The sequence below is a fragment of the Pinus tabuliformis genome, chromosome 8 (assembly GCF_031772625.1).
Source record: "Pinus tabuliformis cultivar Carrire ecotype Pingquan chromosome 8, CPIR1, whole genome shotgun sequence".
NCBI lineage: Eukaryota > Viridiplantae > Streptophyta > Pinopsida > Pinales > Pinaceae > Pinus > Pinus tabuliformis.
The window spans coordinates 893,611,145-893,628,982 of NC_142294.1; the positions used below are offsets into that span (position 1 = coordinate 893,611,145).

The 17,838-nt window shown below is 36.1% G+C and overlaps 1 protein-coding gene across 1 annotated transcript; it reads right to left on the bottom strand.

Moving 5' to 3' along the window:
- Positions 1–3,069: 3,069 nt before the first annotated feature.
- LOC149238419 (phosphoglycerate kinase, cytosolic) lies at positions 3,070–7,978 on the bottom strand. Its single transcript, XM_089373037.1, has 6 exons — positions 7,341–7,978; positions 4,870–4,947; positions 4,471–4,731; positions 3,917–4,234; positions 3,588–3,746; positions 3,070–3,485 (listed from the first exon to the last, which is right to left on the bottom strand). The coding sequence occupies exons 1-6, from the start codon at positions 7,836–7,838 to the stop codon at positions 3,276–3,278; spliced, it is 1,524 nt and encodes a 507-aa protein (XP_089229163.1). The 5' UTR covers positions 7,839–7,978; the 3' UTR covers positions 3,070–3,275.
- Positions 7,979–17,838: the final 9,860 nt, after the last annotated feature.

Genomic DNA, 17,838 nt, shown 5'->3' on the forward strand with positions numbered 1-17,838 from the left:
CCTTAACTTCCACCAATTTTAGATTTGACACTCTTCAACCAAAATTATCTTTTAATGCTGAAAAAATTACAACTACTATCAGCAAACGTTTTCTTCATATGGCTACCAAATCTAATCCGGGCATCCTTGAGTGCTTCCATCTTTTTGGAAGCAGATACCAGAGAATCAGGTTGGTGTTCATTATGGTTGTAAAAGTCTATGCAGGCTATTTGTTATTCGGATCACTTTCTTTCATTTCACCTGCTAGGATTTCCCAAGTTATGGCTTATGCAACACTGAAACAAAGACTTCGCAAGGATGAAATAACACTACAATTTTCAAACATTGAGATCTCTCTCAGTTAAATACAGAGTCTAAACACAAGTCAATAGTAAAACACGCCTGCCGGAGATGTAAGAGATTTATGTTCCTGGAACTTCGTTCATATTATCACATTACATGCCACAAGTCCCTTAATGTTTGAAAAATGGCCCATCCATATTAACACATATTTGAAAATAGCTATGGGATGATTGTGTGATAATAAATGGAAGTCAAATAGTCTCCAGTAAGGAAGAGGCATTTCTCACAACATCGAAGTCTTCTCTCCTATTTCAAGGAACAGATAAGCTAGTAATACAGCTTCATGTAGAATCCTTGGAGTGTATCTCCTTATGATTACTTAAGATACGCCTTTAGGTAAGTCTATTGGGCAGAGGTTGGCCGCAAAACCATTTAATCCTATAAATGAGCATGAAAAACAGTCTTTTGAGTGGATGTTGTGATAACTCCGAAATCTCCTTTATTCTCATTTATTTCATCTGGTAGAGTATTGGCCAGAACCCATTTAATCCCAAAAAATGAGCATGAAAAAACCTTTTGAATGGATGGTGAGATGCTTTCTTGTTTGTTCTCATTTCTTTTGTCTCGTACGGTATCTTTTTGCTTCCAGAGCATCTTGAACGACATAAAGTAGATCAGATTTACCAAAATTTCTTTTGTTGTACATCATTTGATGGTTGAACGTCATAAACTATATTCAATGAAAATCCCATCAATACCAGAAGTCCATAGTTAAAAAAAAGACAGGTCCACGAAGATAGGAATTTGATATCTTATATCCCATTATTGTTCGTAGCTACTTCGCCTGCCATAGTGCTGATGACAACGGAAAGGATGGTGCTGACCTTGGTAGCCCGCTGCAATTTTGCTACAATCCAGAGTGGTCTTAAAAGAGCAAATGCCCAACAAGTGACCTGATGATATGGCTGTGTAAAAACTTTTCCTTGCAACTGGGGAACATTTTCCTTTGTTTTCTTCATTTTTTCTGTTAACAGTTGTGGGTGGGCCCATGCATACATAAAACAATTGCCTTTCTGAGGGATATTGCTAGCTTTTGGGTTTGCCTCCCTTATCTACCTTATATGACTTAGTAGGGTGTTGTGAACCTAGTACACTTCTATTTTTGACCTCCCTTATCTATCTTACATAACTGGGGGAAAGAACCTTAGCCGTTACTACTGTTCAAGTATGTACTTGGAATCATGATGTAATTTTTTTGGAGCGTTTGTGCTTGTGTGATACAAGGGTTGGAGACTTAGTTTGGTGTGACAAACCCTAGAGAAGACTTGAAGTGATTACATGGGTCGTAAATTTTTGGTGTGAGGTGGACATAAGGTTAGTAAGATGAAACTGTAGAACTTGGTGTGAGGTAGACATACGGTTAGTTGGATGAAACTGTAGAACAAGATCTGCAGCCAAATTTTGTTGTAAGGTAGACATAGGCTTAATGGGAAGAAACACTAGAAGCAAGATTTGTTGAACTTGGTTGCAGGGAGTTTGTATAGTGCTTACTTGGTGTAGGCTAGCTTGTTGTGGAGCTTTTGGTATGGCAAGATAACTTGGTGAATAACCTGCCAACTCTCTGTATTGTTGATTAGGGATGCCTAACTAGGGTTTGGGAAGCAATTGGAGAATTCGTATTTGGGATGAGTTAAGGAAATTTATTGTGCCATCTTTAATAAGATGCACCGAGGTGTTAAGGAGATTTATTGTACCATCTTAAGATGCACCACGGTGTAAGGAGATTTATTGTACCATCTTAAGATGCACCACGGTGTTAAGGAGATTTGTTGTACCATCTTAAGATGCACCAGGGTACTGTATTTTATCTTCATTTCTATAATATATAAAGTGTACTATTTCTATGATATATATAAAGTGTACTATTTCTATGATATATAAAGTCTACTATTTCTATGATATATAGTGTACTATTGTTACCTTAAATTTATAGTTTATTAGTTTCATGCTGTGATATTCATCTCTCCTTAAAGTGCATTTTTAGTGTCTATCTTCTTGCGCTCCCTAGTGAAAAGGTTTGGCAGACTTAAAGTTCTATGAAATAGATAAGCTAGCTTCGAGTAAAGGAAAAGGTTTGGCAGACAAAGTTCTATGAAATAGATGAGCTAGCTTCGAGAAAAGGAGGTGAAATTTCTGAAGTGTTTTAAAGTGCAGAAGTTCTATGATATATATCTGAAGAACCACACGAATAAAGGAGTTGAGATTTCTGAAGTGCTTTGAAGTGCAGACTTTTGGAATTTCCAAAATGGGGCGAAGAACAGCATTACTATTGTCTCTTACACATTTCTATACTGAAATTTTCAATGCTTAAGAATAAGGACCACCCCAATTTGGGTGACTTTGAATGGCATATTTCGAACCAAAGTGGCCGTGCACTTACAATAGTTACATTTCTATTTCATGTCCCAAAAAAACAATGATTATTATTTCCACTTTGTCACTTCCGACAACATATCTAGATATAATTGTTTCAAGTCTCCATCGAAAAAACATATCCTTCAGGCTATATAACTAGTCATTGCAATGGCCTATATTACAAGAAATATGATCAACAGCTCTTGAATCCTGAGTCGAAAATTGCTATTTTATTATTTACATTGACACTTTCGACAACATATACTACCAAAGATATAATTGTTTCGAGTCTCCATCGAAAAACATATCCTTCAGGCTTTATAACTAGTCATTGCAAAGGCCTGTAACACAAGAAATATGATCAACAGCTCCTGAATCCCGAGTCGAAAATTGCTATTTTATTGACGAGTTTTTAACTTTTACAAATGAACAGGACTCAAAAACCATGAACGTACTAGGCTGATATGAAGATAACTCAACACTCTTTCTTCACACTTAGTGCCACTCCCCATCTGAAAGGTTGAAACTAAATATTTCATTCCAAATGAAAAATGACAAAATTATCCTACTGAAATAGATTAAACTGTCACTGGGACAGCTTCATCCAAGGCAAGGACACCAGGAAGGGTTTTGCCTTCTAATAGTTCCAAGCTTGCTCCACCACCTGTGGAAATGTGGCTCATCTTCTCAGCTACACCTACTTTCTCCACGGCAGCAACGGAATCACCTCCACCAATGATTGTGATCACACCCTTCCCACTTAGCTCTGCGAGCTTCTTTGCAATTGACTGCATTTAAAAACACGTCTTAGTAACATATCAAACCATTTGTACTTCCTAAATCACATGAAGCTATATGTCAATGTCCAATTAAATCAAATGTGCGCAAACCTCGGTTCCAGCGGCAAATTTGTCAAATTCAAAAACTCCCATGGGACCATTCCAAATAACAGTCTTAGTTGTATCCAAAGCTTCACTAAAAGTCTTGATTGAATCAGCTCCAATATCAAGACCCATCCATCCATCTGGAATATCACTAGCAGGCACAACCTATAAACCACATACAACGAATAAGGCATAGCTAAACCTGCTGTTACATTTTAGCTAAGCTTCAAGCAAATAAATTGAAGCCTTTAATTAAACCTGAAAATTCAAACAAAAGGTCAGTTATTTATTGCTTTAAATCATGTTTGTCTATAATTTCAATGCAAAAAACAAACCTTGCTGTTTGCATCAGCAGCAAATTTGTCTGCAATTACTACATCTGTCGGCAATAAAAGAGAGACACCCTTCTCTTTCGCTTTCTGCATCAGGGTCTTGGCAAGCTCAATCTTGTCATCTTCAACAAGGGAGGATCCAACTTTAAGCCCTTGGGCTTTGTAGAAAGTGAAAATCATCCCTCCTCCAAGGAGAAGAATATCCACCTTCTCGAGCAAAGACTCAATAACTCCAATTTTGGATGACACCTTCGACCCTCCCACAATGGCAGCAAAAGGTCTCTTAGGAATAGACACAGCGCCTACAAGGTAGTCAAGTTCCTACAAAATGTCACAGTTTCACAGTAAGCAATTGAACGTATCGTACCATTTTGCTTTGCCTAAATTGAAAAAGATAAGAGAACCAGATATAATCATGCCAACCTATGCCTAAGAAATAGAAAAGCCCCATCCATACTCGGCTACAGGTTCATAAATTATGACCTTCTGACCTCCACTTGGCAAAGCCAATACAAACATGTGCACTGTCCTGAACAGAGTAAGAAAAGGCAACTTACCTTCTGCAGAAGGAAACCAGCAACAGCTGGCTTGAGATATTTAGTAACACCTTCCGTTGACGCATGTGCTCTGTGAGCTGTACCAAAAGCATCATTAACATAAAGGTCTGCAATAGATGCCAGCTTCTTTGCAAATTCAGGATCATTTTTCTCTTCCTCCTTGTAGAATCGAACATTCTCAAGAAGCAAAACTCCTCCATTTGGAAGCGATGCCACTGCTTTTTCTACTTCCGGTCCAATACAATCATCTGCTTTTACCACCTGCACAATCAACATCAACAAATAGATAAGCGCTCCACATTAGAAACACAGATTTCATTTCTGGAAGGAAGGGCTAGCATTTTAAGAAAACCACATTTAATTTTTAAATAAAGGACTAGCATTTTAAACTATGCATACATTCACCCCAAGCAACTCTGTAAGCCTGGGCACAAGAGGCTTCAAGCTGTACTTTGGTGTGACACCCTTAGGACGACCCTGGAAACATGAAAGTAAGACATAAGCACTGAAACCTTGCAGAAGCGTAGAAATATAAACACTGCAGTGTTATCAGCTACAAAACATATAAACATTAAAAAAAATAATAATAATGAGAACCCAAAATCAGAGAAATAAACATCACCTGCCTAATTGGAAAAACAGAGCATATATGAAAATTGGGACCTCAAGCAACTAGTTAGTTTGAAGTAAAACTGAAACTGTACCTCGTTGACACAATACTTTATATAATTACTGATTAGTATAAACTAGCTCTCTACAGTGGAAATGATAAACACAGAAAGAAAGGTAATGTTAGCTTTCTTCACTAAGTGTGGAACCTTCTAATGTTCAATAACAAATAAAGCCGCAATCAACAAACAATGATGCTAAACCAAACCATTATAATACTGCACATGACTGAACAACAGAAATATAGCATAATGACTGAATAATTATGAGTTCGTGTAGCTGATTGTATCAACTTGTCGACAATGATATCTCGAGAAAAGCTGCCATAAAAGCTAAAATTAGCTTATATATTGCAGAAAATATAAGCAAGAAACTCCACAATGCATAAGGATAAGATCAATACCATTAATCCCTAGAAAGACAACTGTCAAACTTAAGGATGAATTGACAACAGATTCTAATAGCATGCACATAAAAGAAGCACGTTGAAAAAGATATCACAGGCCAACCATAAACCTGGTATAGTTGATCCCACGGATAGTTATTCATTATTGTATGCTAAATTTGGGGAATATAGAAAACAACTCCTTGAGCATAAAAAGAAATGAAGAAATATTCATTGCTGGCGAGGGAACAACCATGTAGTTCACTCTAGTCCATGTAACCAATTACACGGTATATTTTTTCAAACCTGAAGCAGATTTTGATTTCAAGGGTTTTATTTTAAGCTGCTCGAACTCAAGGCTCAAACATAACTCTGTGCTTAATAGATGCACTCACATTCTATTCATTTATGATTTCTACAACGGTTCCAATGTTCTGGGTGACTCACCAAATAACATTCCCCAAAAAAATACAACAAAATTCTCAAAGAAGGGAGGGAAGAAAGGGTAAATCCCATTGTTCCACCTGTGTCCCTGAAGAGAGACCAAAACCTATTCATGAGTATTAACTAATAGGGAACTAGACAGCTCATCTTACTTAGTGATGATTTCTCTCATTGATGGTCCATATTGGATATTAAAAAGGCATGATATTAGCGAGATCTACCTTCAATAATAATAATCAAACGAATCTAGCCTCAGCATAATCAAATAATAATAATAACTATATAAATCTAGCCTCGGCTTCAGCATAATCAAATAATAAAAACTATATAAATCTAGCCTCAGCATAAATAAATGAATCATCCGCTTCATGTTAACGTATCCTAACACTAACATGGTTCTAGATACATCTTCCTTCAATCTATTTAGCAGATGCAGCAGCGGGAGGAATTTAAGTTAACCTTCAATCTATTAATTTGGTGCAGCACCGGGAGAAATGTCAAAATTTGAAGTGCAAAACTCAATCACACATACTATAGAGGAATTTAAGTTAACCTTCAATCTATTAATTTGGTGCAGCACCGGGAGAAATGTCAAAATTTGAAGTGCAAAACTCAATCACACATACTCTAAATATGATCCCTCTCGACACATGACACGTCTAACACATTTAAAATTAAGATGGATCAAAATTAAGATGGATCTATAAAATAAATTGCAAGCAAGTCTATTTAGAGTTATTAAAGCTATTAACTGAATATGATAACATAAATAATATAATTTATTTATAACATGGTATTTTTTTAAAATGGTTCTTTTTGCATTTTAACAATAACCCATCACTTCAACCAGGGGAACCCTTCCCTTTTTCACCTTATCTTTTTTTCCCAGACCAAAGAAATAATCTAAAGCCAACGATAATCACGTATTCCTAAATTAAATTGCAAGTAATTTATTAGCATTACAAGCGCGCAGATCCCGGGAGGGCTGTAGACCCGTGACTTCTCTGAATGCTATGACAAGGACAAGCCAATCAAATTTACCAAAACATTAGACTCGCCCAGTCAAACACCCATAACTATAACATCCAACAAAAACAATAACTCATCACTGAAATTCACTTGACCCATGTAAACTCTCCTCATATCAACGGAATTTGCCCTATTTTTTTCCAGTCGAAATAAACAATTTAAAACCAACGATCATCACATATTCCTAAAATAAATGGAATCAGATATCAACAGAAATTCCTCAACGCAACCATCTGGGACAAAGACAGCAACAAACAGAAATAAAGGAAACCCTTCAGATAGATAAAACCCCCATTACAAAACTAAAAAATGCAGCATTTTTAGCAGAGATTAGGATACTCACAAGGTGACTTGTAAGAATAACCTTGGCACCGTTGCTGATTAAGTACTTGATGGTGGGAACGGCGGCCCTGATACGCGTATCATCGGTGATGTTCTGATTTTCATCGAGGGGGACATTCAAATCGGCCCGGACAAAAACCTTCTTGCCCTTAAGATCGGATTCCTTCAAATCCCCGACACTCTTCTTGGCCATGGAGACAACTCCTCGGCAGCCCCTGCCATTGTTGGCGCCACCAACCTGCGCTGCGACAGCGGAGGCGAGATCATTCTCAGAGGCAAACAGGTTGGAAGCGGCGCCCAATCCGAACCTGGACTTGACCTCCAGCAGGGGCGAGGAGGCAATAGAACGGAGCCGGCGGGGAGGAGAGGCGGACCACGATCTGGATCCAATGGCGAGGCGGGCCACGGGAGAAGAAGTGGACGACGATGACACGGCTTGCAGATTTGGTGTCGAGGCAATTCGGCCGAGCGCTGCAGCAGCTGCGGTTGTTGAAGCCATTGTTACCTACGCAGTTTTCAGACAGAACTCGGAAGACTCGTGGGGTTTCCAGATGCGTTCAGTGGGTAGCTTTAAGATCGATGATGGGACCTGCTTATCTCTCATGTGAGGTTCACGATGGCGGCCACTAAATGGCAGATGTTGTCTTTTATATGTGACAGAGGCTAGGGAATTAGTTTATTCTCCACCTCATGGGTGAACTACATGCAACAGATGGTGGTGGTGAGGGAATTGACTTTATTCCATGCAACATGTTTAGGTTACATGGATGAGATAGTATGCTGAGATGGCATTACCCTGCATACATGAGATGGTGTCGTAAAATGTGACGAGATAAAAAATAAATAAATAAATTATCTATGTGAATTGGTAACATGTTAGGTAGTTTGGCTTACATAGATGAGATAGTATACACAGATGTCATTACTTTACCTACATTTTATGGTATGGTAAAATGGGGCTGAGATAAAAAAATAATTATTTGTGATGAATTGGTAATATGTTGATAGTTTGGGTTACATAGATGAGATAGTATGCAAGAGATGTTATTACTTTATCTACATTTTATGGTATGGTAAAATGGGGTTGAGATAAAAAAATAATTATTCGTGTTGAATTGGTAATATGCTGATAGTTTGGGTAGAGTTTATAATTAAATTTCTCACACCATTATAACATCATAATCAAGAATTTATGATGTTGTAAGAGATGAGATTTAAGTAAAGTTTTTTGGTAGAAATCACATAAGAGAAATTTCTGTCCAACACGTTTCGAATCAACAAGTGTGGTTCATCATCATGATGAGATGTTTATGGAAAAAGGGTTGTCTATTCTTTGAGCCTTATCAAAATGGATTAACATGTTTTTTTAGAGAAATCAACCCTAGGTGGAGGACAAAGCAAACCATTTTCCCAACCACTTGGGCTACATCACAACACACTATGGTGGAGAAACCTTATAGATAAATTATGTGGTCATTTTATGGGAAAGGGGATCTATGAGATGTTGAACAATGGATTTGTGTGGGGTTTAGTCTCTATTAGGTCTTAGGTTAAGATGTTATGGAGAGGGATAGAGGATAGGAACTAACTATAAAAAATATTTCATGAGGTGCCCAAGATTGGCCAAGCTTTGCATAATCTTGATGAAAACATATGCAGTTAGGTAAAATATGTTTCTAATTAACATTCAAACCAACCCAACCTAAACTTCAACCTAGATAGAAAATAAATAAATAAATAAATAACCTCAATGAGATGAGGGTATTGAAATTGAATAGCTCTCTAGTAAGGTCATAATGTTGATATGATATGAGAATCAGATAATGCTTTTTTAATAGTTGTGGTGGAAAATTATTTTCTAAATTAAAACCAAATAAAAATAAGTGTTTGTTTTAAAAATGTATAAATTTAATTATTTTTTAATCAAAATAATTCCAAATTAATAGGAAACTTACTGAAGATTATAGTTTTATTTAATTTATAAGAATTTTGAAAATAAAATTTTATTTTTAAATATTTTAACTTATTTTAGAAAAAATTTAAATTCTTGAAATTTTAAAAATAAAAATAAATTAGAGTGTAATTTTGTCAATTTTTTTAGCTACTTACCATGTAAATTTTGGCATGCAATTTTTGTCAAAATTATAATTTGGAAATAATAAAATTAGTGTTTTAAATGCAAAAATAGGTTCAACATCCTTAAATATTCTTATTCTGTGGAATGTTAATATTTAATATTTACAATTCTATTAATTAGTATTGTGAGATGTTAGTTTTAAATAATTGATATCACCTCACATTTAAGTGTTGAGGAAAACAAGAAACAAAAAACACAAATTCTTAACATGTTTAAACAACATCATATATTATTATAAAATTTTATGATTTTTTATATAGTTTTTTTTGTGAATCAAGGCTTTATATTATTCAAAACATGGATTTACATGAATTTCCAAATTGGCCATGGAAGATTCATACTCTCCTTTAGCATGCTACACTAATTGACTAGACCAACAAATTCTACATGCCCTTCAACTAACTACAGACTCTTATCCCCCAGATTACATATGGTCTAAGGTCAGAACTAGCCTAAATCATTGTTGCCCTATAAACACATGCAGAGAAAATAAACATGTTTCCAAAATACCAAAATACAAAACAACTCCAGCAACTTACAGATCACAAAGGGTGTACCATAAAAAACAAACATATAATTGTACAAAATTTTACAACCCTTACACTGGAGCACCAGACCAAGATTATATCACTGCAACCAGCCATTGGCCCAATGGCAAGGAAACCAGATGAAATGACAAGTGCGCAAATGAGCGGGTTAGGAACCACTATGCATAGCAACATATGATGAGGACACCAAAAGAGAAGGTAGGCTCCTTGCCTCACTTGCCATGAAACTTCGCTACTACCTTTAAGTTGCACCGCCATCCGACCGAGTTCACTGGTCATTTTCCAAAGAAGTAATATTTGTTGTAGCCCTCGTGCTAGAACTAGGAGGGTCCATCATGTCCCCCCAATCCAATTCACATGCAATGTGGCTTTCTACATGCGTCAGGCGAGAGTCAACTCTATCTAAGCAAAACCGTTGATTCTTGAGCATTCTCTTAATATCCTCTAGAGATGAAAAATATTGTACTTCTCAAATTACTTATCCTTCAAGACCAAGCCTAAAAATGTCTACATTTGCCAATTTAGAACCATTGAGTTCAAATAATGCTTCTTCTTGCCCCTAGTATGACCAGGGTCAGGGACCCAAGCAGACATATCCTCCATAAGCTTGGAATCTGAGAGGGATTGGCGCTCAACCCCAGCTTGGGTCTCAAGCTTATGAATTTCCCTATGAGTGTCTGGCAGCACAACATTGAAAAGGTGGTAGCAAAGTCATGTGCAAAGAATTTAGCACCTCGTTGTCCTGGTTGGGCTCTGCCACCATCTCCCCACCTACACCTCATCCTCTGTCTCAACGGCATTGCTAAGACCCAGGGTACACATTTTCATAAGCTACTATGAATGTCTTTTCCTGCACAATCTCAAGAGAACGAACGAGACCCACCTTTACATGACTAGTGAACCAAAAAACTAGATCATCACAATAACTTGAGACTCTTCCTCCAAACTCAACAGACGACCTGACAATTGAGAGAAAGGAAACATTTCCTCTTCCAAGACCACTTCACCATAGACCATTGAACCCTCAAACAACAAATAAAAGACCAAAAGACCTCGAAACCAGAAATGCACGGAAACCAAAATAATTGTTTGGGAAATTAAAAAAATTTACACTTTAACTCAATGTTTAATAACAAATTTTGCATTTAACCTTCGTGGGTAGTTTATTTGGAAAATTTATGTTATCTAAAATTTTGTGAGTGATATTAACATAGATTTAAATTCCTAAACTGACATGTGTGTCATTTGTGGGGATGGGGCAGTGGCACCTAGGGACTATAGTGGTAATAGTCGAAATTGATCCCGCAAATACAAGCCCAACCCAATCACCAATTTCTTTAATAACAAATAATAATAGTAACAAACTTTACATACCAAATATTAAACACTAAATTAATTACATTAATATATTTAAAAAAAAAAAAAAACTAAAAACTTTTTAATTTCTCTCTAAAATTTTATTAATTTCTTTTTTAAAGATTTTATGCTAGCAAATGACCTCTTCCTCCTTCTTATCATTTTTATGAGCTCCATACCCTTTTGGATTGGACATAGGCATTGATTTTCCTTTCCTAACTAAATTATTTGATTGATATCTTATATTTATTTAGTAAAAGAAACCATTAAATGAGAAAACAAAGAATGGAAAGATTGATTGATTAGCCATGATTTTACACATCTTTGTAATACATGATGCACCTCTCAAAGAATATAAAAGGTTTGTTGATTAAAGCTACAAAGGTGCCTCTACCTCCTTCATTAGTGTAATAGCGGCATGGAAATTAGTAATAAAAGGATTAACTTTTCAATCATGATTATATAGAAAGAAAGAAAAAAAGAAATTTATTTTAATGTTTACGAGGCTAAAGATAGTCTATGACAAAGATTGCTTTTTCGTCTGATTGATGTATTCAGCGTTTTTCCTCTGAAGCCTCACAATAAACATTCCCAATTTCTCGACAAACCCCTTGCTAAATAGATTATCCCAAAAACTAGCTGCCAAAATATCTTCATAGCTTTTCGTATTGTCTTTAAGTGCCTCACATTCTAAAATAAAATATTTTTATATTTTCCGAAGAAAAAAAAAAATCATCTTTCCTCACACATTTCATTTTTTTCTTTTCATCTTTTCATTAACTAAGAAATAAATATTTTAACTCTCCAACAAATATTAACCTATATATATCATCATCATATAACACACCCCTCAATGGATATAATAAATTTGTTAATTCACACACCGGTCGAAATGTATAATAGTTTGTTAATTGGAGCTATACAATTACATGTTTGTGCATCCTTCATTTATGTAATAGTGACCTAAACAAATTAGATGCTTTCGATATAATAATTATAATTTTTGTATTTGCAATTGTGGATCCTTCATTTATGTAATAGTGACCTAAACAAATTAGATGCTTTCGATATAATAATTACAATTTTTGTATTTGCAATATCAATAATATTTATAGATTATAATTTATTTTATTAAATTTATTTATTTATTTATTTTTCCTATAAAATATTAAAAGATATATATTCATAAACCATGGCTGGCACATGGATTTTAGATAAAAGAAGTTTGGGCGCATGCTTTGCCCATTAAAAATACGACACGAGGAATGGATCCATTTCCATAGGTTGAATTAAGGAATTTTTTTTTTGGGTTAACATCAGCATCACCATCAACCATCCATATGACGCTAAGAACAATCTATGCATTTTACATGTTGGTGATGAAAATGGGAATAAGTCTTGATTTTACTAAAGAGAAAATATAATAAGAAAGCAGAAAAATATTATCATATAAAATATAAAAATAAAATAAAAATATTTAATTTTATATTTAATTTATATAATTATTTTTATTATATTAAATAAGTTTAGAAATAAATAAAATATATATTAATTAAACCAATAAAACAATAAATAATATAATTAATTCAATTATAATAAAGACACTAGTAATATATTTAACTTATTAAATATGATTTTTATTTTTTTACATAGTCAACAAATATATTTATTTTATTTTTTTCAATAAACTAAAGTCACCCTTTACAAATAATATGAATGATGATGCTTCATCTCATGAATTTTTTTTACCCTTTATAAATAATATGAATGATGATGCTTCATCTCATGAATTTTTTTTACCCTTTACAAATAATATGAATGATGATGCTTCATCTCATGAATTTTTTTTAATGGATTTTAGTAATTGAATGACCATGTTTCTTCTTTTGAAGTTTCCTTAATGCACTTTATTAACATAATTGTTGATGTTTTATTTTATAAAGTTTTTTTTGATGGACTTACTATGATGCTGCTTTATTTTATGAAGTTTTTTTAATGAATTTTAGTGAATTTTTTAGTTAGGGTTGGCTTTCCATTTAATTAGGCAAAATCACAATATCACATGGAAACCATTAAAGATTGTAAATTTGAAGTGATTCATCCATGGAGGAGGGTAAGGTTGGTTAAAATAAAGGGAAGTATTCAATTAAGAGTATTTAAAAGTATTTTCTTCTTGGTTAATCGAAGAAAGGGTTAAACTTGCATGAAGTGTTGGAGATAAATCAAATGATGTTGAACAAAGATAGGGTTGAAATTGAATTTCACTAAACAATAGTGAAAGAATATCTGATGAGTTGGAAACAACATGGTAAAAGGATAAGGAAAAAAAATTGGATAGACATGAATTGAAGGAAAGGGATCAATACTATGATTTATGCCATCCAAAGAATAAGAATAAGAAATTGTCCTATCAAATCGCTTACTCTCAAATTTTCTAACTTGAACAGATATTTCCATCCAAGTACCCTAAGAAGTCTCATTAAATAATGGTTTGGTCTAAGAAAATTGGTCTAGTATTGCTTTCTAAGAAAGAACAAATAGTCTAGTAACCTACCTAATGATAACAATTACATTCAATCAAGCATAAGAGCAATCAATACATCCCTTTTGTTCAAGGCAAATCTTACGCACCTAGTAGAGACTTACAATGTTGATGGTGTCAATTGGATAGTACTCATTTGAAAGTCCACTAAGAGTTCTATTTAAAGCCCCCTCCTGGAAGTGGCGGAACCGCCGCATTTTTCAGAACTGTCACCTCCCCTTTCTTTCCATTCTTCCTATCATACAGGGGTCTTTACCTGATCGCTCCTAGTCCGTGTCTATCTTCAACGCAGAGGTTTTTTTGTTTATATTCAGAAGATCATGATCTTCTTCTCAGAATATCCTGCTACTTTGTCTGAAACGATACATGCTGATGTCTGTCTCTTCCATTGAATGTCATGCTACTATAACACATCTCGACTGATATAGTTTGATGTCTGTTTTCTCCGTCCGTCTGCAGATGGCTTTTTCAAAGAGATATCATGTCGCCACAAGGCTTTCTGGGACCATGCCTCATATCTGGAATATGGCTTCGTGCCCTTTTGTATCTTGTTTTTACAATATCCTAATATCAATATATAATGCTTTTTTCCTTCTGAAAAAAAGGGGGTTTATATCATTTTTTTCATAGAGACGGAAGCTTCCCTTTCTCGCATTTCTCGATGTCACTCTCTAGGATAAACCCCTCATCGAGCCTATATCTTTCTAGGATGGAAGTCATCTAGGTTAGCGCCATTGGCATGTTGAGTTACATGGCTTCTCATGATATCCCCTAATAGCCTTGTCACTCACATGCATTCACAATGTTGAACCTAACTTCCCTAAATATCTCACCCATTCTCAAGGTGATCCCAATCTCCCTATAAAGGAAGAAGGGGGGCATCCCTCTTATGCCTTGAATTAAGGAGAGACTTATTACTCTCTACTCCATGAATTATTCTCCTTAGGGGACAAGCATCCCTTCCTCCCATTTCATAGGTAGTTATTGTACCCCTAAACCAAGATCCAAATAATTCTTGGATACATTCCCCTATAACCTCCTTATTCTTGAATCCCTTAACACTTCTTTGGTGGTTACACATGCCCTACCATGAATGCCAATCCACAGAAGGCTAGTTTACATGCAACCACATCAATATGAATCTAAATACACTTCAAGTGTTAGTCAAGGAAATCTCAATGTCCTTACCCAACGTTTAGCATTTCCCCTCCCCAAATATGCATTTGTGACAACCCTTTTTGTTACCCCTCTTTTAAATGTCATTATGAATTGTAATTCATGTAAATATTGTGGAAAAATGTCACACAATGATTGGGCTGGAGGAGTGGACATGGATTTAGAAGTTTGAGGAGGAGGAGTTCCTTGTAAACCCAAACCACTACATTTATTTTAGCATTTATCTCCTTGATGAATTAATGGCATCTTTGGCACAACCATTGAAGAAAATTATGGGCTATCTGTAGTAACAGAAAAATTATCACACAACCTCTTTCTCACAAAATGTGTTGTGGAAGTCATCGTACAAGGGTCAAAGGGAGAAGCCATTGGTGGTGGTATGCAAAGCGAGATGCTCGGTTATGTAGAAGCATATGAAGAGATCAGATACTCTTGATTGTGAAAGGAGATTTGTAAGAGAAGTTGTTGAATAAAAAGGAAAAAATACTAGTGTATGTTGAAGTATGGAAGCACACATAGGATGTGGTGTGAATACAATACTATTGTGTTGAGAAGGTGAATTCTCAGTGGCTTTTGGATTCCTGCTTAGTAGGTGGAGACATTGTGTACTTTGATACTTCTTGTGGTGTTTCACAGGTGGAGACCCTAAGGGTGGACTATGGAAGCCTATTAGGTGGAGACACTGTGTGCTTTGGATTCCTATAGGGTAGCAGGTGGAGGCACTATGGACTCTAGGTTCTTGTAGTGTGAATCAAGTCGATACATTGTGGGCTTCGGATCCTTGTAGTGATTTTTGGGTGGATCATTGTGTGCTATGGACTCCCTAAAGTGTTTGATTGGGTGGAGACATTGTGGGCTTCAGATCCTTGTAGTGATTTTTGGGTGGATCATTGTGTGCTATGGACTCCCTAAAGTGTTTGATTGGGTGGAGACATTGTGTGCTCTACACTCCTTGGTATCAAGTGGAGGCATTGCATTCTCTGGATTCCTATGTGATTTGCTTGACTTGTATTAGTGTGAATTCCCTTGAGCACTTAACTCCTTAGTCTCTAAATCCAGCTTAGAGGTGATTAGCTGCAAGAAATATTGTAGTGTAGCTAGCCTATGGTTGGGTGGAGAGTTGAAATCCCTCTCTCAATTTCCAGTTATATAAGTTAATTAGAAAAGTATATTAGCATGTAGATATGTTGCATTGTGAATGGTAAATGATATTGATTTGAAAATGGAGGAGGAGGTCAATTTCCTCTTCCTAAAAATAGGGATCATTCTTTGATGTTTTGCAAGGAAAAATGGGTCTTAACACAAAACCGATTTCCAAAAGGTCTCTTCAAGTTATGAGTTAGTTTTCACATGTAAACTTAAGCATAAGCAACACAACATCACATAACTCATACAGGCATTCATGAAGAGTAGAACAAAGGATTTGGTGATGGAGTTCACCCCTCCTGGGCTACATCTTTGGGCCTGCCAACATAGCTAGACCCGCTCCATATATTCAGTGGAAAAGGAGTACATAAAAGTTTGTTGATAAAACATGTGGCTATTTCCCCTTCAAGGAAATATTCTCCTACAAAGAACTCTCACATAAACATCATGAAAACCTATAGTCAATCATGAAAACATTAGCAACACAAGGTGTCTCCTACAAAGACCCTGTACTCCATCTGAAAATGAGCATAATGAGCATACAAACACTTCAATTCCACATTGAAATACAAAAGAAAGCTTTCCTCAACAAAACATAGTGAGAAAATAATAAATGAGTTGAACCCTGCAAGTAACAGCTGCTACAGTAAACATTTGAAGTTAAGAAAACCCCTATAAGGCCTTCTCCATGCTCAAACACCTTCAAGAACTACTTCAAAACACTAATTGATCCATACAAATATGGACTTGAACCTACAAAAAGTCTCTTCATATGTGCTCCAATCAGGAAATAGAGTTCACCATTGGATCCAGAATGTCCAAAAACCCCTAGGTAGAATCTTCTTGAGCTCCAAAAGGCCAAAAACTCACAAAGATATGGCTCTACAAGCTCTCCATGTAGTTTTCTTGTTATCTGTCTTACAAATTAGACCAATAGTCTAATTGTCCTACAAATCTGCCCAGTTTTCCATGACGGAGGTGACAAATTCCCTTACCGAAGGTGCAATTTGTTGGATACTTAAATTTCTCAATAACCTTAAAGGCGAAAATTTCGGCCACATGGGCCATGCGACAGTGGGCCAAGGTTAACTGCCCACCCCTGCCGGCCTATCCCCTTATATGTTGTGTCAGTGGTCATGTTGGCGCCAATAGGCCCGAGGGTCAGGCCAACAACCCACCCTTTTCGCTAGAGCCCCTCGCGTTGATCTTCCATGGTCACGTTGGAGGCCATATTGCCTGGGGTTGGTCCCCTTCACTAGCGCCCATTTTTCGAACCCTTGCCACGATTTTGTGGCACCCATGTGACCTAGACCTGGAGCTTCCGCCAAGCCCCCTCTCCGTGGGCACCCATACTTCGCTCCCATCAGTGGTCATGTTCAGAATACATGTGACCAAGGGTCAAACTAAGGTCCCGAGATCCATTCCTTTTGCACCCAAGGTTGTATGGTGGTGCGATGACCGAGGGTCAGGGTTGACAGTGCAATCCCTCCTCCAAAATTGCGCTAAGGAAACTCTATAAAGTGATTAAGCCCTATGGTGTTAAGAACCACGGATTAGGTGGATCAGTAGAATGCTGCATTAGTGGAGCAGAGGT